Source organism: Cryptomeria japonica, chromosome 8 (assembly GCF_030272615.1).
Source record: "Cryptomeria japonica chromosome 8, Sugi_1.0, whole genome shotgun sequence".
NCBI lineage: Eukaryota > Viridiplantae > Streptophyta > Pinopsida > Cupressales > Cupressaceae > Cryptomeria > Cryptomeria japonica.
In genome coordinates this window covers 464,289,833-464,312,710 of record NC_081412.1, presented here as the reverse complement: position 1 = coordinate 464,312,710, position 22,878 = coordinate 464,289,833, and the positions used below count along the sequence as shown (strand labels likewise).

The 22,878-nt window shown below is 35.5% G+C and overlaps 1 protein-coding gene across 3 annotated transcripts; it reads right to left on the bottom strand.

The window, feature by feature from the left end:
- Positions 1–309: 309 nt before the first annotated feature.
- On the bottom strand, positions 310–15,265 carry LOC131034947 (uncharacterized). Of its 3 annotated transcripts, XM_057966558.2 has the most exons (6): positions 14,365–15,265; positions 4,540–4,905; positions 3,614–4,349; positions 2,653–3,092; positions 826–2,439; positions 310–709 (listed from the first exon to the last, which is right to left on the bottom strand). In XM_057966558.2, the coding sequence occupies exons 1-5, from the start codon at positions 14,784–14,786 to the stop codon at positions 855–857; spliced, it is 3,549 nt and encodes a 1,182-aa protein (XP_057822541.2). In that variant the 5' UTR covers positions 14,787–15,265; the 3' UTR covers positions 310–709; positions 826–854. The 3 variants fall into 3 exon arrangements, with proteins under 3 accessions (XP_057822541.2, XP_057822540.2, XP_057822542.2); XM_057966557.2 differs by having other exon boundaries at positions 310–2,439; XM_057966559.2 differs by having other exon boundaries at positions 310–2,439; positions 4,540–4,807; positions 14,365–14,501.
- Between the last annotated feature and the right edge of the window lie 7,613 nt (positions 15,266–22,878).

Below are 22,878 nucleotides of genomic sequence, written 5' to 3'. Positions count from 1 at the left end.
CCACTAAATCTACACCTCACATTCCATGCAGCAAAGCTTTCTGAGTTTCTGTTTTGACAGGACCTTTTGGAACCAATCCAACTCATACAATTGAAGAACCAAAATAGATGCATTCAAGTGCATTATAATTTTAAGATTTTTTACAAAGACAAAGGACATCATAGGCAGTTAATAACAAGATAAAGACAAAAATACACAATTAAACATCTAATGCACTGCAATAGAGGGCAGTTGATAGGAATGCAAACAAAAATAAGATGAAGCAAACTTCTATGAAGGACTGATCATGAAACTATAAAGTATCACAAATTTATCAACAATAATGACTTAAAAATTTAAAATATATATTCCTTAAATCATTGATATCATGATGAAGAACCACGTAGTAGTTTCTCCATCTCCAGTAAAATTTCTAGACACTTTTCCATATCTATCTTCTTTACACAATTTCTAATTCCATTGGAGATTTTAAATGCACCTAGAACAACGAGGTTTGTCATGATTATTCTAGTTGCATTCCTTAATGATATAGACATGGTTATCATTGTAAATAAAAAGGCAACAAAATTGAGTTTTGGGAATTTCTCAGCAATTGTAAAACTCCAAACCTTATATACCAAACAAAATTTGTACTTCAGATGCCAGTTTTCTCTGCATGATGATCCCTTCAGACCTTGAAGTCTCATCTATGGCACTTGCCCAAGTCTCCCTGAAAAGGAGGCATGAAATGATGCACTTCATATCTCAAATTACTTTGTGAATATCAATGAGTTAGAAATGTTGAAAAGGATGTGGAAAACCAAGGAAAAAGTTAAAAATAATTACAGAAAATAGAGAAAAAAAAGGAATAGGTGTCATCTTATGGATAAAGCTTCCAGAAACTCATCCACATATGCAAGACATGGCCAATGATCTGTCCTGATCCGTACCAAGGTTGAGAACTCAGATACCTCCATCTTTAATAGTAAGTGGAAGCGAGGGGGCAGGAAAATAAGAATGAAGAAACAACCAATATGTGTCTTAGAAATTTCAATGGAATCATCAATATCAGTAGCATCCAGTAAGTACTTTAGCTGAAGAGGACCTTCTTGACTGAGGTTATGTCCTGGTGAATTAGATATTTCTTCATCAGAAGAATGTGACTTTTCATCCTTCCAGACAACATCCTTAACAATGTTGTTATCCTTTACAATATTGATAAGTTGTTCACCACTTACAGCCACAACAGAAGGACCTAAAAAGTGTCCCACAGAGTCTATTACACGGTCTGATTGAGCTTCTAAAAGCTTGACAGATCCGGTTCCGTGAATTGCAGCAACTCCTTTGCTACCTCCAAGTAGGAATGTCTCTCGGCCAATCTTCCCTGGACTCTCACAGGCTTCCCACAATACATTAAACAGAATGAAGTAATAGTCTGCAACTTCTTCCTCTTGGACATCATTTGGAACTGGAGATTTCATAAAGAGGTCTTCTATACCAACTGGAATGCTTTGAAGTTGACCACGAATACTCTGCCCAGCCTCCCCAGTTGCCTCAATAAAAACATCAATAAGTGCAGGCACTGGTTCTTTAGGTTCTAATTCAATTATCACTAACTCTTGGAAGCCCTCTTTGTCTTCATCCATAGAGCTACTCCTTGTGGCTCTTTTATTATTGTTTGCAGGTTGTTGACTATCTGCTTCTTTACCTGGTTCTATAATAGATCCATCTTGCACTTGCATCAATATCGATTTTTCCTCTTCAGATTTACTTGAAAAATGTGGCTCATTCTTTCTTGGAGGCTCACCCATAAGAAAAGGAATGTGAACAGATGGTATCGGTCCATATTGGCTACCAGAAGAAAATTTAATAACAATAGCATAAAGTGCAGGCCATGAATCATCACTATTCAACTGTGGATTGTGAAAAGAATCATCCTGCCCTGCTGGAAACCTTCCTTCTGAATCAAAGCTAAGTTTGCAGTGTACACTGACCTTCAGGCCTGGCCCATGGCGAACATCTGGAATAGTGGCAAAGTGCCTTCGTAAAATTCCTAACATCTCAGATACCTTTGAATCCATAACCCGCAAAGGCTCCACCCCTCTGAAAACTCCATCCATGGCAACATGTTCTCTATCAGTCCCTTCCTTTGACTCTGCAATAGCCATTGATGGTTCTTCCAGATTCACATTTTGTTCACCTACGGAATATATTTCTTCATTTATATCTGAATTGACAATAACCAGAGACCATGACTGTTTAACAATAAGAGGAGTGACTCTAGAAAGATGAATGTAAGTAGACAAATTTTGCATGACACTCTGTGGTGCCCTTGGAGATGGACTGCGAAAAAAAGAAGAGAGTTGTGGAGCAGAAGAATCATCAGGTAGCTGATCTCCAAGGCTTAATATACGTCTGAGTTTGTTGCCAGGAATGCAAATAAGCATTCGTAGATAAATCCTGAATAAAATGAAGGTGAAAATAAGATGATAGATATCAACATCCTCTAAGAGGCAACCTGCAACATAACTTTGGTCAAGGTAGCATAAAATAGTTATCTAAGATCAAATCATGCATTAGAACTCCAAATATAATCATCCTCAACCAGTCTTGGTCTAAAGTTCACTAGCACAATCAGTTTTAACCTTCTAGGCATTCAAAAAAATTCCATACCTTGCACTGTCACGAATCTCCAAATCTGGAAAAAAGCGACAAAGAAAAGCCAGAAGACGAGATAGGACAAGAAAAACCCTGGAACTATGGTGATGCATGAGTACAGTCCTACAAATTCCAAGCACTTTACTTCCTCGAGACCATGACATTGATAGAGTTTCTGGGTCATATTTATTTACAAGAGTTCCAGCATACAATGTTAATAATTCCAACAAATGGCGAGGAGGAATAGAACTACTCTCAGCAATTCTATCAAATATTGGAAAGTATGCAGACAAGTGACGATCTGGAACCAGCTTTGACAGCAAATACCCATTGAATATTTGGAGAAGACACTCCCCCAAGAGCTGATGAGACTCACAATACAGAAGCCGGTCTATAAGAGAAAGGATATTGGGAACTAACTTCTGAAGCTCCAATGCCGTATTCACCAGTAGACTCTGCATGTGTGCAAATAAAATCAGTTTAATTGATGTGAACTAAAAAATGCCATTTCACACATCTGTGTAACTAGTTTTATTTCATTTGAAACACAAATCATAGCACAAAATAAGAAAACCAGAAATGAAAAAGGCTAGAATAAATCATGCTTCACATTAAAACTCACTGAATTAGCTAGTGAAAAAATGATTTATTCTAGCCTTTTTCATTTCTGGTTTTCTTATTTTGTGCTATGATTTGTGTTTCAAATGAAATAAAACTAAGTTATACAGATGTGTGAAATGGCATTTTTTAGTTCACATCAATAAAACTGATTTTATTTGCTAATGAGCAAATAAAATCAGTTTTATTGATGTGAACTAAAAAATGCCATTTCACACATCTGTATAACTTAGTTTTATTTCATTTGAAACACAAATCATAGCACAAAATAAGAAAACCAGAAATGAAAAAGGCTAGAATAAACCATGCTTTGCATTTAAACTCACTGAATTTGCTAGTGAAAAAAATAGAAACATGCCTGCAATGTGTCAAAGAGGGCAGACTTTGTGTATAAGCTAATAGTTTCTTCATCAATTGAAGGATGAGGAATTGCAACTGTCAAGAATCTGTGTAGCATGCGGAAGGCTAATCTTGTCTCCGTGCTCCATGGAGGCAACCATCGGAAAGATGAAACACAAGCAAGGCCATCATTGAAAAGTTTTCCTGCAGTTACTTCTCCCACTGCAACAGAAGTATTGCCTCTTTCTGAGACTGAAAAGTCAAGTGGCCTGTTGGTAGGAAGATGCAATCGCTCTGTCGGAGTGGGATCAAAATTGATTGCACAATATGCAAGAGCATCTAATTTTATCGCTTTCAGTGAAAGTGGATCAAAAACTGGTGGGTATAAGTCAGAAGCTATAGAGACCAATGTAGATCTTCTATTCTTCTGTAAGGAAAGGCTTTCCAGTCCTAACATCCAGTGAATAACAAGTAGACGAACAATGAGAGGTTGCGATGCTTCTTTAGATATTAGCACTAAGCGTCTGCAGATGTTTTTGTCTTCTCCATCAAATGCATCAACAAAGTGGGCGTATATCATCAAAACAATGTGACAAAGTACAGGATCATATGAATATATCAGACCTGAGAATTGCACCTTCAAGAGTGAAGGTTGGAGCTCTAAGGCAGATGCAACATTTATAAGGTCTGAGACAAATTCCAGCATTCCACAAGCTGTCAAAATCTGGGGACGCTCTAGTAAAAATGCCACTACCCTGTTAATGAGAAAACTTTAAGTAATTAATATTTGCTAAATGACTACTTTTATCACTTACAAAATTCACCAACAATTTCTTCAAAATATACATAACCTTGAGAAAGTTGGAAAAAGTTCAACTTTTGCAATAGATTAATAAAAATTAGAGTTGAATTTTGGTATACTTTTACAAGAGTTCTAAACTTTACCTGTGAAACTCTTTCCGATTAATAGGGGCCAGTTCTCTACAAGGAATTGATGCTTTCTCTTCCCCAGGTGCAGAGGCAGCCAGAAAGGGAGGAACATTGAAAGGAACCCATGGTACTGATGTGGACAAAATCGATGTTGCCAGCATGGAAGCCCTTCCTGAAGAATTATACATATGGCAAGCAAGATTGTTGATAACCATTGTGAGGAGTAGAATATAGCCCTGGGCGGCATGAGTCCTCTCACTCTGGCACAAGAGCAACAAATGCCCTGCATATGCATAAAGCAAGCAAGGGTAAGCCTTCTCCAATTGTCTCAAGCATTCACAAGCTATTGCCCTGGATTGTCGATCAACTCCGTGATTGGGCCTGTCAATGCAGGGATTTAGAAAAACACTCTACATAATAGAAGCAGAATAAAGTACATCACATAACCATTGAATTAGTATCAAAAACAAATTTCTGCTTGTCAACACTACTGCACATAATATCATACTCCTTTTTCCCTCCCCCATGTATTGCCCAGTTCCAAATTATCAACTTCTATGCATGAAACTCCCATTGGACTTATCTAACAGAAATCCAATTGGGAATCCCAAGCCATGTAACCCACAACTGCAAAGCCAGTCCTAACTATTATGAGCCATTTACCCTGCTAGCTTAGTTATTTTCGGTTCCAAAGCAAGACAATACCCATAACTAATGTAGTCTTTACTTCAACAGATGGCCATTTTTTTATGAAATTAAAGAGTATTTTGATTGAGCGGATACCAGAATGTGTTGGTATTCACACTAGTACCTCAGACACTGTGAGCTCCCTAACAATCCCTCTCAATGCCACAGCTCACATGAGCACCAATGCTGAGTCAAATGAAGGAGGATGGAAGGAGTAATGACTAAATCTAATTTAACAGATAACCATTTTTGGGTATAGGAAGTGATTTGTCAAGTTTCAGAGACAAATAGCTATGGGGACCCAGATTCGGGGACAGCAAAAAAGAATCAGATTTTGGAGATGTCAGGACAGCAATTAAATCACTTCTAAAACTAATATTTATTTTTTATAAATACAAATAAATAAATAAAATTTATTTTAAAAATTTAAACAACTTAACCAAACTCAGAAAACAGATAAATAAATATCAAATACTATATTGCTCAATCACCATCAATGAAGAAATTCTCCTCACACAACAGTAGTAATGCGGGATTTCATACAGTTCAGCTTCAGGATAGTGCATTTAAAAAGCACATAACCATATTCAAACATCAAATCGCCATCAACAGAAAGACTAAAGGCTACAAACTAATTGTCTGAAATTTCAGATTTCTTAAATTAGAAGCATAAAACTGTATATGTTACAGTTAGCAATCACCATCAAAGATTAATGTCTCTACTTTTTTGAAATGTATATATAACACAAAGATTAACAGATATATGACTTCCAGCTCCACTAATATGCGAAATATCACTTCCATGCCATTGAGCATTTGATGAAATCTCACTTATTTATTTTAGTGTAAATTCCCCTGTTTTTCTCTTGAAAAGTGTTTTTGATTTCAATATCCCTTTTTATCCATCTACATTACATTTCCTTTATATTTCCATGATCTATGGGATAGTTCATACTCATAGACCCGACACATCGTTAAGTACTCACGAGTTTTTTTCTTACCACAAGTACTCACAAAGTAAACTCATTGATTCCCCCCATGATTTTTTAATGAAACTCTCTGGTTTTTTCAGCAAGTCCATGCAAAAAAATAGTTGGTTTTTTCAGCAAGTCCATGCAAAAAAATAGTTGGTGTGTGTACACATGTCAGATACAATTAAAACACATTTTTTTTAAACCTATATTTGGCCTTCCACACCACACACAGTTGCGAACAAGCAATCTAGAGTGAATTCGGAAGATGATTTAGGGCATTTGAAGAAGAAATTTCCAGAATTTTGAACTTGCCTTGAGTTAGTTAAAAATAAAAAATTACTTCTTTTTCAAGCATTTAAATTTGTAAATCATTTCTAATTTTTTTAGAATGTCAAATTTACATATTTTATCGGATTGAATTGATTCAGTTTGCTAAATCTGAGCACGATAAAAATACTTGTGAATGCATTCATATGTAATCTGAAATATGTTATAATTGATCTGAAAACATAAGTATATTGACATCAATGACAAACTGTGACCAACAGCTTCAAGAGAGGTATCTAAAGCTTTTTTGGGCCCTTGTGCAACTTATTGCCTTGACCTTCTTTTGGACAACATGGACAAAATTGATTGGATGAGACCAATTGTAGAAAATGCTATAAATATAACAAAATATATTTATAGTCACTCATGGGTTCTTAGCTTAATGAGAGATCACACCAAGGGGAATGAATTTGTATGATCGGGTGCTAGAAGGTTTGCCACTAATTTTCTAACATTGCAAATTATTTCTAGTTTATTGACTCCCATGAAGTAGATGTTTGTGAGTCAAGCATGGCTAGACTCAAGTTATTCAAAGAAGGCTGACGTAGAGAGGATCACAAAAACAGTTTTTTATTATGTTTTTGCAAAGAGAGCTTTAGAGATTGTCAAGAAAACTTCCAACTTTAATTTAAAATTCAAATTGAATCCTTTAATTTTAAACTTTACAGATACTTAGTTTCACTATAAGTACTAAGTTGTAACTTAAATTTGTTTGCACTTTGTGGGTACCAAAACCACTAGTGAGGGTTTTGCGCTTGGTGGATGGAGAGCAAAACCCAATGGGATCTATTTAAGAGGACATGGATAGAGCCAAAGAGACCATCCATAACCATTACTAGGGGGATCCATGTAGATTCACCCCTATTTGGGAGATCATTGATTGGAAGTAGAACAATCAACTCCACCAACCCATTCATGTAGTGGGGTACTATTTGAACCCCAAATTTTTCTTCTCCAATAGCTTCGTGAATGCTAATCGGGAGGTTATAAAGGGCCTATCCACATACATTGAGAGAGTGACACCTGCTGTGACCTTTTTACACATCGCCCCATTGCAAATGGAAACCCCTGCTTTTTGCTTGGTAGCATAATTGTTTTAGCTTAGTCATCTAGCTTGGCAATAATTTTGGTATCTTTAACCTCTTGCTTGTGAGGGGATGCAATGCCTTTGTCATCAATATGTGATCAAGTCGGACAGTCTAACAGCAGTTAGGTCCCCCTCTAGACTAGTTTGGAGTCTTCTCAGCTCTAAGAGTCAAGTGATAGGCGAGAGTCAAGGTAGTCATTGGGTGATGCTTCACAATGCAACCTCTAGGTCAAGTCAAGGTAAGTCTTAGGTGTGATGAGTAGCCAGGTGAGCAGGACACCCTTAGGTCTAGATGAAGAGTTAAGAATCAATCAAGCCTAAGTATATGAAGAAGGGGGAAGTATGAAAAGAATACAAATTAGTTTTCCTTGCATTTCTGAGAGGAAATTCAAAGATGAAACCCTCACAATGATAGAGTCAACCTCAAGAAAGGATGAAGTCCAAATGCAATAGCGATACCATGAGTGCTCAAATCCACAACTTGGATGCCTTTTGATCAATGTGGGTCAGTGATAATGGAATGCAACGTTTATCTTTCAAATCCACATTCAAGATTAGGTGCTCAACCATTCAATGAATAGGGTAAAGTGCTTGGTGAAAGTGATTTTGTACTTAGAATAATTTTGGAGAAGCAAGAAACACCAAGTCAACCCTACGAACAATTTACTTAACACTCGGTGAAATAAATAAGTGAGAAGATCGAAGTGAGTTATCTTTTTCATTACTTGAGCTCTCAATTGAGAAACTACCCTCTTCAACATCTCCATGCTTTTGTTGTGCTGTTCCAGTGCAAAAATAAATATACTCATTCCTCTAAACTTCCATCTTAAGGCTGTCTAAAACAAATTTTATATCTTCATTGTTGGGCTCTTCTTTTGAAACTTCTGAGAGTATAATTTGTTCATCTACTCATTCCATCTTTTCTTGTAAATTGTTTTTTTATCTTTTTCTTCATCGATGTTAGATTTAAATACATGATTATCAAAAATTGAATTGATATCTTCAATCAAAGGATTTTTACCTTCAACTTTCCTTTCAGGTTCCTCATGTTCTCCCTCAGTGGGTTGATCTGATTTTGATGTGTAGTTCTCATGAAAAGATTCAAGATTTGATTTTGATTCTTCTTCATTATCTTGATCCTGTAATGATATATCCATCATTCTTTCTGGTTCCACCATCTCATTTCTACATGCTTCTCCCTTTGTTTCTTCATTGTTCCCACATCTATGACTTGGTTCCCAGTGTTCCTTGCATGTAAAACAAAGTCTTTTTCTTCTGAGTTCACTTCTAGTGTCTTCTTTCATCTTTGTAATAATTGGGCTTGTATTCTTTTGTGTAGGTAGAGTTGTATGATAGAGCTTTGTCATTTGTTCTCTTCTCTTTGGATCCTTTTCATAAATATCTATAATTTTCTCAAATGGAACAGCCGCTTTGAAAGCATCAGATTGCTTAACATAATCCTCATACCATTTGGTAGCTGCTTCAGTCGAGAATCTTTCTATTGAAAGGATAGGGAAAACTCCTTCTCCTTCATTATCAGGTAGGAACATGGCCTTGGTTGTCTTTGTGTTGAGAACTAACTTCTTCCCTCCAGAGGTACTTCTCATGAAGTAATTGGGAATTCCTCCCATTATTTGCAACTGAGAACCCTACAAGCTGGCAAGATCTTAGCTCTGATACCACTGCAATAACCCTTGCTGCAATTTTATATCAGATTTACAAAATTCTAACAACCCAACTCAAATTTACAATTTGCAACCAAACGATGAAATCAGGTACGCCGAAATTGTCCCAATGAACTTATAAACACTTCAAACCCTCATAAAAACATAAGAAGATTCTGCAGAAATTTTGGCATTATATCAGCATGCAAATATATATTTATGAGAGTCTCTGAGTCTACCATGAAGCGTTACAAGATAGGCTCCAAAAATGGAGCTCAAAGCTTCACAAATCCACTACAAAATCCAAAAAACTCTCCAAACTCCTCACACTTTCCCACAATAGAAAGATGCATGAAAATAAATGTCTAACAACAGCTAAGAATAACAATATACGCATGAAATTACCAGCAATACAAATCTGAAAATGAACTTAGAAACTACAATACACTAACTATTACAACCGCTGCCAAAACAACACACATAAAAGTCTATTTGAAGCACAACTGCAACCCCTGAATGTGATTGCCACTGGAGACTTGTAAACACACTGCCCGCAAGCCTCTATCCCCCTGGTTTATCAGCCTGGAAGATCACTCTTTCAATGGTTTCTCAGCCTCTGAAGAAGAACAACAAAACCTTGTTAAAAATGATAAGATAGAATGGATCCAAATGGAGCCAATTCCATACATATATGAAATCACTGTCAGAATTCAAATTCAAACCACAATGAGGGCCAAAAATCCCACTCCCAAGGAAAGGAAAGTTTCCTCTTTCCAAGTGTCTCCAATCTCCTACAACTCCCAAGGAAACTTGACATTTGCCAACAAATGTCAAACAGGCAATGGAATTCAAAATGTTGCTAAAATAAGACTTTCCAAAAACCCACACCATCACTTGAGTAGAAACTTCAAATAATATATTTGATGATAAATCATTATGGTTGATTTGATTAAATCACCCAAAAAGATATTATTTTCCAGTCTTATCCAAAAGTCTTTATTTACTAATTTTGGAAAGTTGAGCTTACTAAAAATAGAAAGTGCTGATTTTGGAAAGGGCACATCATGAATATTAATTAAATAATCTTTCCAAATGTATCCTGTCATAGTTGACTTACTATTTTTGGCCAATGGGGACTTAGTAAGTGTTATTTTTAGAAAAGGGGACATGACACTTGAGAGATCTAAGTTGAAAACCTTCTATTTTCTTGCATAGATCAACAACCTAGAGAACCAAAAAAACTTGATAGAAATACCAAATTGGAGGATTTCCTCTTTGTGGCTATATATTGCAGGCGCAATTTTAAAGATTGATGGAACAAATCTGAGAACACAACTAGGTCCAAAACATTCAAGAAAGTCAATTTTACTTTTTGCTGCATCAAAATCAAACACAAGAGGCCAAATCTATAAGGATTTGAAAGAAAAGTTTTTTTTGTTAATTTAATCTCACTCATCATTTGGAGCAATTTGGGGCAAAATCAACCCTGCTACTGTATCTAGAAGGCCTCAAAACCTTTAGAACTATCAAATTGTTGAAATTTGAGAACTTTGCCCAAAGCCCTCAGAAAAAATTTATGCCCTCTCCCATTATCCACATGGCCATACCGTTGGGCAAAATATTCTATAGAATCCTTTTCATGCATATGAAGGTATCCAAAAATTTATTTTGTTTTTAAAAAAAAAAAAATTTAAAAATCAAATTTTTCAAATCTGTGGCAAGGTACAGGTCATACCCTACACAAATCTATTACAACAGGTATAGACACACCTGTGAGTGCCACATGGGAGCATATTGGCAAAAGTATCCCCACCAACAACCCTACCACCTAACAATGCCACCCACAACCATAGGTTCACAATCCACCATCAATGGATATAAGCAAAGCGCCACCGCACCACCGATGTTGTATAACCTCCGCCCTTTCCAACAGCTTGCTATGGAAAAGTGGTCTCTAACAAATTATAAGCAATTTTCAGTCAGATTTAATTGCTTTTCTAGTATTAAAGCAGTTTTGCAGTAAAAGAACAATGGTTTCACTATCAAGGGAGTATTCCATCCATGCAGTTTCCTGATATCAGCAATTACTCCTCCCAACCTGCCCCCCTCACCATTGGCATTTTGTTTTTTGCACCTGATATTTGAAGCACGATATCTTGCACATATGAAAGTCTTTTTCAAAGTAATTTTTTTCCACATACTCCATACTGGCGCAAGTATTTTCTAATTTTGATGCATGGATTTTCTGAGAACTACAGATAGTCATAGGTATTGTTGCACAATTCCCATTTTGGGACCTTCCAAGGCCTTGTTTAGGCTCATATGGGTTCCTTTCTGGGTGCACTCTTTTTTAAAATTGCATAATTTTTCAATCTCTATGCAATGGTATCATTGGTTCACTCTAATTTTGCTCCTAATCTGTATTTTCAGTTTCAAGCCTCTTTTAATATCTATAAAGCATTGAGATCAAGTGCACTTGGTGATATCTGTTGGGGACAATTATACTTGCACTAAATACAAAGTGATAGATCAAATCATGTTGGGGGTATCATTGATTGAGTGAATTTAGGGGATAATCTAGTGATTGTGTTCATCCGATTTTGTCATGGGGAATCCTAAGATCTCTCAACTAACTCCTTACAACCTTTCCTCATAGAAAACATCGATATGAATCACTTAAGGAATGAAGGTCATACTAAGCATATAATGGAAACTGAACTAGAGCCAATAGATGCTAAAGAAAAGAGGGTGAGACTTAATGAACATGACAAAGCTCTTGGCTATTTATGTACATTTGTTTCACTTGATCTCCAATTTCATGTGTAAAAGTGTCATACACCTGAGGAGGCTTGGGACGAACTTGTTGATTTATATGGTCAAACTGATGCAATCAAGAGTAATTAAATTGATAATGGATTGATGAACTTGATCCAAATAGTTTTGACAATATCCAAGATCATGTCACTGAGGTCAATGATCTTAAAAGTTAAAACACAACTCAAGGAATGTGATATTGATAAAAAGGACACAAAATTGGTTCTTAATGTTCTATCCAAACTTGATAGAGAATATGCAGCTTTTGTTTCTATCTTCCACATGGAGAAGGCAAATAATATGCCCACATTTGATTAATTTTCTGAAATTCTAGTTCAATAAGAAGGGAAGTTAATTCAAATGGGTCTCCTAAGTCTCCTAAACCACAAGCATTGACAACTAGTGAGCCTAAGGAATTGAAATAATTAGGGATTCCTGAAAATAAACGAAAAAAAAGAAAAAGAATAAGCCACAAAAAGAAACAACATAATTTAATTTTGAATCTTCCTCAAAAGGGGAATAATCTAAGAAGAAGCCCAAATGTGCATATTACAAGAAACCAAGGCATGATGAACATCTATGTTATTCAAAACAAATTGATGAGTTGAAGCATTTTCTAATGAAGAACCAAATCAGTTTACCTTCAACTATGTCAGGAGATTCATCATATTTTTCTCATTCAAAGTCAGAGATAAACAAAGGCAAGCACTTGTTGCAGTTGTAGATTCTGAGTTAGGGAGATGGATCCTTTACTCTGGAGTTTCACATTAAAACTATGTTCTCTTTATTTGAGACTTGTTCATCACCACACAACCTAATGGCTAACAACACATACATGTGTGTTTGTGGGAAAGGGTCTATTGTCATGGATGATGGTTAGCTTAATGGTGTCTTTTGTGTGCCTTCATTATCAACCAATATCCTTTATAACTATTACATCAGACATGGTGGGCAAGGAAAAGTGTTGAGTTCACACCAAATTATGTGGTTATTCAAGATTTGAATAGCAGAAATATTGTTGCGGTTGAGGAGGTATATCATCAATCTCAAGTGTACACCTTCTCATATTTTGCTCCTATTGTTCCTTTGGCTGATGTTCACACTCAAGCATATAGTGTTAATAATTTTGAGGAGATACAATATGGTCATTTGGATCTTGGTATTCTTTCATTGACTGAGATTCTAGAGACGTGCTAAGATTCCATATCCTCCATCTCTTGCTTCTCAGAGTTCAATGTTGATTAAAATAGAGCTTCCAAAGATTCAGTCTAACAAGATCATTGTCTTCTAGATATAGCTACTTAGGATGAATACTTTACAAACACTACAGGTTTGTTTTGTGAGTCCTATATTCATCTCCTCTTTATTGTTGGCTTGTATGGAGTTGCATCATCTTTTTTGGACGTCATGAGGGCACATTCAAACCTTCTTGTTCTTTATCCATTTATTTATTTGTCACAATTTGGCATTGGCTTGGAGATTTTTGAGCAACATTGCCTCGCCCAAATTGTACCAAGCAAAAAAAAAGTGTTCCACGGACATTGGGGATGGGGAGACAGGGGAACGCGGGGACGGGCTTTGGGGACGGGGGGACAAAGGGAAAAATTTTCAAGGACGGGGGGACTTGGGCCTAGAGGGGGGAAACGTGTTTCCGTGGAACACTATTATTAAAAAAACAATTGTGGTGAAATGATTTTTAGTGTCTTAAAGACCAAAATGGTCCACAGAACCCATCAAAGTATTGTTTACAAGTCCTTCGAACATGGTCCTAGATTACCCCATGCCATGTTAAAAGCAATTCGCATCCTCACCCAAATTGTACCAAGCACAAAGAAATGCAAAATTGAGATGAGATGAGTTTTAATGTCCTAGAGGCCAAAATGGTTGCTAAAATCTATCGTATGTTTGCATATCTAGAAGATTGTTTCCATGGAAGCTTAATTTCAAATTAACTGCTCCTAAGTTTTTATTGATTGTTTTGACTCAAGATTTCGCTTAGTATGTTATGACTGCGTATCTTCATAATTGTGCTTAGTATAACTGTACAGCAGGCTGGCTTTAAAGGAAATGTATTGCTTCTATGAGTCGGTGATTTTAATACAATTCTCCTATTGTTGTATGATTGTATTTATTTAATGTTTTGTGATATAACTGTAATCAATTGTTTAATTGCACCTAATAACTTCGTATAATAGTCATGAAAATGTGTTTCATTTTCTACATCATTTAAGTTACATACCTGATCTTAAAATCAGAAATAACGAAACTTCTTTTCAACCATACATACCTGTTTATTACACCAAGCAAGAGCTCAACCAGTGCCTCAAGATGATGCATAGCTCTATGAAGGCTGTCTGTGACAATCATTACTGATGTAGCTGCTACCATCATTTGCTCTTTCAGAGCAAATGTAACCATAACGCCATCAGCAGGAGCCTGAACAATAGCCTTGAGAGCCTCAACCACGCTGCCCAAACCCTCGTCTGCATCAGCATCCGCAATAAGAGCATCGGCATTCTCTTCGACAAATGTAATAAGCTGGGATTTCAAGGGGAAATTATAATCTTTCTTCACCACTGTGTAAAGTGCAAGTTCAAGAATTGCAAGGCCTGGGTATTGAGACAGCCATTTTTGCTGAGACCCAGATTGAAAATCATCGATCATCAGCTCCCAATCCTGCCCGGAAAGCTGCTTTCCCACCTTTTCCATTGCACCCAGATTGGAATTTCGCTTCCGTTCACCGTTTTGTTTTCCGTCGCAATCCTCTTAACTCTCCGCAGCCAGTGTCATTGTAGCAGTTAATTTCAAATCTGCATCTCCTATATTACAGAGGAGGCATGCGAAGTAGTGATGGAATGCCTTGCGGGTCTCAGCTATGTAACAGAGATTTAATCTCTGTTTCAGCATTTCCAGAATAACACAACATCCTTGAAATATCAATCGTTTTCAAAGGAGAACTCGGATTTACACAACCTGTTAAAAATTATATGCTGTACGTGGGCTTCAAAGCACTGAGAGGGCAATCGATGGTTGGAATCCCATTCAATGCGCTGGGAGGGCAATCGATGGTTGGAATCCTATTGCAATTTATATCTTCAGTGAGTATGAGTATGCTTTGCTCAAGTAAATCGCTCAATATCGCTTCCCAACGATTTCACGCTTCACATTCTTCATGCATCATGTCCTCCCGAAAAGCATTATAACCACTTTAAAAAAAAAAAAATTATGCTTTCTTAAGGAAGGCTCCAAGTTGTGAATTAACGATTAATATTTAATATGAATTTGTTGAAGCTCTAATAAATTATTAAATCATTATCCTAGATTATTTGCAATGAGAGACTTATTAAATAGTTTATTGAACATGATATTATATAATATAAATGTATTGTGAAAGTTATTGTATTAGAACCTTTTTTTAAATCATTATCCTAGATTATTTGCAATGAGACACTTATTAAATAGTTTATTGAACATGATATTATATAATATAAATGTATTGTGAAAGTTATTTTATCTACAGCTAAATTAGAATCTTTTTTTGTAATGAAAAATATAAAATTTTAGGTATTAATCACAAATGTAATTGTAGCATGTATTTTAACACTTACTTAATATAAGGAAATTTCTAAAAGTTATGTATCATTTGTTGACTCGCCTATTAAGATTGAAGTGTTAATATTAAACAAATCTTAGTTTTAATATGTTCTAGTTAAATATTTTCAAATCTAAAATATATCTACTTAAAAAATTTGTTAGGGTCATTGTACAAAGCTCCCATTTTAGTTGTGGTTTGAATTCATCTCTTCAAACCTTTAGCAATTTGTTAGTAAGCTTCTTGACGATAGATGCAAACACATTTGACTTCTTTCACACATTTTTTCTCTAATTTCAATAGATTTAGACATCACAAAAAAAATACTCATATAGAAATTACTTTAAAAGTTTCTTACGCTATTATTCCCATCCTATAAATTATGAGTCATTTTCTCTAGTGCCACAAGTGTTATCATAAAGACCACATTGACATAGATTTGCCTAGTTTCAAATATTATTAGATTGTTAGGATTTGTGGTGGAAAGAAACTCTTTCCATCATTATAATGTTGAAGTTCAATTGAGAGGATTATTTGACCTCATTCAAGGATCACTTGTGCAACCTAAGAGTGTAGGCAATTCATAAGAGCCTTCATTAATGAAAAATAATCATACTTGATTAACTAGAAATCTATATCTCCACTATGGAAAGAGGCATAAAAATCAAAACATTTTGTGTTGCCTAATAATTCTCAACCTTCCTTAAATTTTGTAGATCATGGAAGTGTAAAATTTCATGCCAATTACTCGGTCTCAACCTTCCTTATACACTTTAGATCATGGAAGTGCCATTGTTGCAACAATAAAAGTTTTTCATGTCAATTAATGGGTCTCAACCTTCCTCACACACTCTTGTTGATGATAGTTCATGGACAATCATGCCAAAAAAGAAAAGGCTCCTCAAGAAAGGATTTGATTTCACATAAAATATTTCTTCAAACCTCTTCTTTTAAGCTTTGTTGCCTTTTAAATCACAATGCACCCTTTTATGAGTTTAATGCGCTATTTTTATTTTTATTTTATATTCTTTACCATTCCCCCATTTAACATTTTTTTTTTTAAATGATTAAAGTGAAATAACCTAATAAAAATGGTAGTTGCATATGAAATATGAAATTAAAATTTAATCATATTGTTAATGATAATTTTTTACTTCCCTCTCCATTACTACATAAGTGATATGGCACTTGAGATTTAAAATCTTATACAAATATGGACAAAAAGAAAAAGCAAATAATTATAAATAAAAATATATGTAATTAAAACATTATCATGAAATGTAAAACTTGAATTACCTTCCTTCAAATGTGATGAAAGGTTTGCATAAAGTTAAACACTAATATCTTCTCTTATAGAAGAACTTTCACTTCCCTTAATTGTTCTATATATATTCAATATATTTTTAGCACATAATACTTAAGTAGATACACTTTCTAATGATGAATCTTTAGTAGATTATCTAGATTTATATATTAGTGTTGCATTATCTTATCACGATGAAGGATTATTATATGCAGTAAATATATGTTTACTTTAAAGGAAATATTCCTACACTTCAAGAATATAAACATATCCAAGAGATGTTAGATTATTTTAATAATGAGACTATTTATTGAGGATAGGGGTACTCTTTTAATTGATGATTTTTTTTTACATTTCAAATTATAAGAATGACAAGGATAAAGTTTTAAGATTGCTAAATTTCTACTCCCTACAAAAATTCAAACTTCAAACTTCAAACCAAAGTCTCAAATGAATTTAGTAATTTATTTTTGAGTGCTTATATACAAACATGCTTGGTATTTTTTTTGATAAATTCCATGTTGTGGTTGTGTAAAGACATTCTTAGCATTTATAATGCAATATTATTTTAGACCCTATGGCCAAACATAATAAGCAAGAGATTTGGAAACTATATTCCAAGGTAGTCATGCTAGTCGAACAAAAGATACAAAATCTTCTCAAAGTTGAGTTCATATCTCCCACACACTATTCTCTTTAGAGATATAATAAAGTCAATCCTTTCAAACTAGATGACTACATAATATTTGGCATAGAATTTCTACTTGAACATAGATTTACCATATGATTGACTTTGCATTTTTTTTACACAATAAATTTTTTATCATACCTAAAACCAACACAAGGCAATTTTAACTATTATACGAAGGGCTTAACATTATATTGTTATGCTCTATATTGTGAGGAATCTTAGAGGTACTTATCAAAGTATGGTGACTTATGTGTGATGCTAGAAGCATATTTTGATGAAAAACTTGGGAAATATAAAGGAAAAGTGGACCATGTTAGAACTTACTAATAAGGACCCAGTTTCACTTATGTGTGTCTTTTATTTGAGAGTTCAATGAATGTGTGGAGTTAAGTTGGATACAAAGATTAAGTGAAATTAAAGATCAACATGTTCCACTTCAGTATTAAGATATACCTAAGTTTGAACTATTTTAATTTGAGGTGCATGAAAAGATTTTTTTTGTTTTGCAACTTAGAACTATAGTCAGATATATTTTTTTGAGGCTTGTGAGTTTGAGGATTTTATTTTTAGTCTTAAATCACTTGATAAACTTTGACAAAATGAAAAAATATATAATTTTAAAGAAAAAATATATCACTTTATGACCAAAAAGTGGCTTCAACTTATTCTATATATTTATGTATGTCAAAATTATTTGAAATATTTTGTATTGAATTGATGTAAACATATATGCAAATGAATGAGTAACTATCCCCATAATGATTTTAATATATTTGTGTTGTATCCATAAAAAAATGGAATATATTTTTTATATTCATGTGAATATTATAATTTTTTGAAAAATATCCTTATTTTTAATAGTGTAAGTGATATTTAAAATGTTTTTATTACATCAATGTATCCATATTAAAACTCTTGGAAAATATACATTCAAATAGCTACAATATATTAAAAAAAAAGTTGAAAGATATATATCTAAAATATTTGGATATTTTATTAATTTAACTTTTTTAAAAATTTTTAATAAGATTATGGGAGGTATCTCACAATTAAAGATTTGAAAACCACTAAAAATTTAAAATCATAGCATTCAAGTTAAAATTGTAGATGTGAACATCAAAACCACAAATGTAGATTTGACCCAAATTCATATACACTCATGAATTTTCTAAAACATAAATATTATACTTAGTTTGTTTCAAATCTATTTTTAAATACTAAATAAAGATAATAATGATAACTCAATGATGAACGAATAGTACCAAACCAATACTGAGAGGGGGGGGGAATCAGTATAGACAAAATACAGTCCAAAACCGGTTTGACAGCAAATACTCCAAATGACTGGCAAACAGTGACACTGGTTGAAATAGAGTGCAACCGGTAAGACCCAGAACAACTAAAACAATCATAAACCGGTTACTCACTTAGCTTTCCTCTTAGCTCAATACTATAGTACCATTACACCCTCATACATGAACAGGTAAACTATCATCAGATCTTCACAACAATTTGTTCAATATGTTTTATAGACAGGCATAAAACACAGAACCATCATATGCTTAACAGGTAATAACAAAGCATCACACATGACACACATATTTTTCATGTGGAAACCCAACTGGGAAAAACCATGGTGGGGATGAATACCCACAAGCTGCTTTTTGAACTCTTTAGAAGTCTGCTCTGTTAGGAGCCTTGTCCGGTTAAAGACATTACAATAGGTTCTGCTAGGAACTGATCCTGTTAGGGATCACCCGGTTAAGGGATGGCTACAATACCCAGTTAAGGGTTTAACCCAGTTAGGGTTACCTTGTTAGAGGATTTCAAGAACTCAATAGCTAAAGGATCTCCAGAGCTCTATAGCTTCCCAGAACTCAATAACTTCGAGTTACCCTGTTAAAGGATTTGTATCAAACCGGTTAAGGCTACCCTGTTGAGGGATTTCACAACTGTTGAAGTGGTTAAAGATCAACAGGAATTACAATGATCTGGTAACAACACTCAATGCTAATGCTGATCTGTTTTGGCTCCTCTTCACCTTCTGCACATTCACTTTGCAGGTATCTCTTCTCACCTTTGGTCTGGCAAGAATCATATATCACTTCCCTTGGATACACACATACAACTTTTGCCAACAACTTTAGAAAGAAACACAACATTGACCTTATAGGAAACGAATAGGTCGGTAGCAAAAACCCTAAACCCTAAACCTGTTAGGTTAAGCAATTCAAATGGTTCAATCCTAACCGTTGAATCATACTGCATTAAATGCAATAGTCTTGAATTGATCTCAAGACATTCTCCATCGTCCATTATCCACCAATTTCATGGCGGCTGATAACCCATCACGCGTTATCACCGTTTAACAAACTTCGCACATTCCCAAGGTAGATAGGGATAGTCTTCTTCATGCAAGATCCTTCACACGCACAGGGCTTACGTGGCAACACGATCTGTTCCCTGTTATACTGCTAACTCATCACACAAAGATCGTCGATTGAGTCACACAGGCTTGAGGTACTCCAACCGGAAATCCTGAAGTGGAAACTACCTACCAACCGGTAGTCATACAATGCTTCCATGTGCCGGTTCCCAAACTACATGTCGGTTCACCTTGACATGCCGGTTCACCCTGAACAAATATACCGCTTCACTTTGGCATATATACCGGTTCACACATATGTCGGTTCTCTCTTCTCACATATTGACATCAATGACAATATACAATATCATTATGTCCTCATACCGGTTCACATAATGCCAACAATCTACCCCTTTGGCATTGATGGCAATATACAAAGATATCTCTCTACTTCACATCTTCTCCCCTATTTTCTGCAGATATCTTCTCTGCTTCACTTCTTCTCCCCCTTTGACAACAATGCCAAAGTGGAGGCACAAGCATCCCCGTTCCATTATGCTACTCCTCTGAGGAGTAGGATCCTTCAACACATCAATCAACAAAAATTTGATTATGTAATATCTGATTGATGTGGAACAAATACTTTTAGTTCACCTCCTAAAGGGGCAGTACCCCCAATTCACCTCTTAAATGCACAAATGTAGCCTTTGGGAGAGGCTTGGTGAATATGTTTGCTAACTGCTCCTTACTGGAAACATGTTCCAGTGCAATCTCTTTATTCTGAACCTTTTCCCTCAAGAAATGATACTTAAGCTCAAAATTCTTGGTTCTAGAATGTAAAACCGGATTCTTTGAAATATTGATAGCACTTGTGTTATCACAGAATATACTTACCAGTTCAAATACAGGGATTTTGAAGCCATTTAAAACATGCTTCATCTAGATTGTCTGAGTACAGTTCATGAAAGCTGCAACATACTCCGCTTTCGCTGTAGAGTGAGAGATACAACTCTGCTTTTTACTCATCCATGAGACCAGTCTACCACCGAGAAAGAATGCACCATCGATTGTGCTTTTCCGGTCATCCACATTACCTGCCCAATCAGCATCTATGAATACTTTCAGAATGAAATCATTGTTGTATGGGTACCACAATCCATAGTCAATTGTTCCCTTCAGATACCTAAGAATCCGCTTGACTGCAACCAAGTGGGATTCTCTTGCACTTTTCTAGAACCTTGCAGTGATGCCAACTGCATGAGAAATATCCGATCTGCTATGCACTACATAATGCAACTTGCCAATCTTTGATCGGTATTCCTTCTCATCAACTAGTGCGGAATCATCCTCTTTTGACAATTTGCAACCGGTCACCATCAGTGTACCAACTAGTTTGCTATCTTCCATGCCAAAGGTCTTCAACACCTCTTTGACATATTTGGACTGAGTGATAAAGATTCCATCTTTCATCTGTTGGATCTGCAATCCAATGAAGAACTTAATCTCCCCTATGAGTGACATCTCAAACTCTTTCTTCATCTCATCAGCAAACTCATGACTCATCTTGTCATCTCCACCAAAGATAATGTCATCAATAAAAACCTCACAGATCAGGATCTGATCTCCTTCAGACTTCAAGTAGATATTACTATCTTCACTTGTTCTCTCAAATCCAATCATCACAAGATGGGAATGTAGATGTTCATACCATGCTCTAGGTGCCTGCTTTAGACCATATAAGGCTTTATGTAGCCTGCACACCATATCACTGTCTTCAGATAGGGAAAACCCATCTGGTTGCTCTATATACACCTCCTCTTCAAGCACACCATTTAGGAATGCAGATTTTACATCCATTTGATATACCTTGAATCCTTTAAAAGTTGCATATGCAAGAAGCATACGAACTCCTTCCAATCTGGCTACAGGAGCAAAGGTTTCTCCATAGTCTTCTCCTTCTTCTTGAGCATATCCTTTGCACACCAATCTGGCTTTATTCCTAATCATTGTGCCATCCTCATTTAGCTTGTTTCTAAAAACCCATTTGGTACCAATGACATTTTTATGCTCTGGTCTAGGTACCAAGGACCATGTACCATTTTTCTCTATCTGGTCAAGTTCCTCTTCCATTGCCTTGATCCAGTCTTCATCTTTATGAGCCTCTTTGAATGATTTATGCTCAAATTCAGAGATCATACATGAGTTTTCTCTGATCTTTCTTCTTGTAAGGATTCCTGCATCCTTATCTCGTATGATCTGCTTAGGATCATGATTCATCTTGACATACCGAGGAATGGTCTTGACTTGTTCTTCTTTCTTTTCCTCTTCATCCTCATCTTCATCAGTATCAGCATTCACCGGTTCAGGAACACTATTACCAGTACTTGGTTGACTAACAACCGTTTCCCAGAAGGTTGCAACCGGTTCATTTACAGCTTGCTCACTGTCGGTTTCCTCAGTTTTCTCAAAGGATTCATCAACTCTTACATTGATATTTTCCATAATTATTTGAGTCCTATTGTTGTAACACTTGAGAGTTTTACTCTTGGTGGAATATCCAAGGAATATTCCCTCATCACATTTAGCTTTGAATTTGCCTTGATGTTCACTCGTCTTGATGTAACATTTGCTACCAAATACCCTAAAGTAGCTAACCACAGGTGTCTTACTAGTCCAATACTCATAAGGAGTTTTGTCCTTACCTTTCTTGATGAGTACCCGGTTCATTGTGTAGACTGCAGTGCTCATCGCTTCTCTCCAAAAGGTGTGAGCTACCTTTCCTTGAATCAACATGGTTCTAGCTACTTCAACCACAGTCCGGTTATTCCTCTCTGCTAGGCCATTCTGCTG

Excerpts from the sequence above, each read along its gene's own strand:
- LOC131034947 (XM_057966557.2), bottom strand. The coding sequence starts at position 14,786 with ATGGAAAAGGTGGGAAAGCAGCTTTCCGGGCAGGATTGGGAGCTGATG. Across the intron at positions 4,906-14,364 it reads TTGCTTGGTGTAATAAACAG|GCCCAATCACGGAGTTGATC; the intron begins GTATGTATGGTT and ends CTGCATTGACAG. Across the intron at positions 2,440-2,652 it reads GAGATTCGTGACAGTGCAAG|GATTTATCTACGAATGCTTA; the intron begins GTATGGAATTTT and ends CATTTTATTCAG.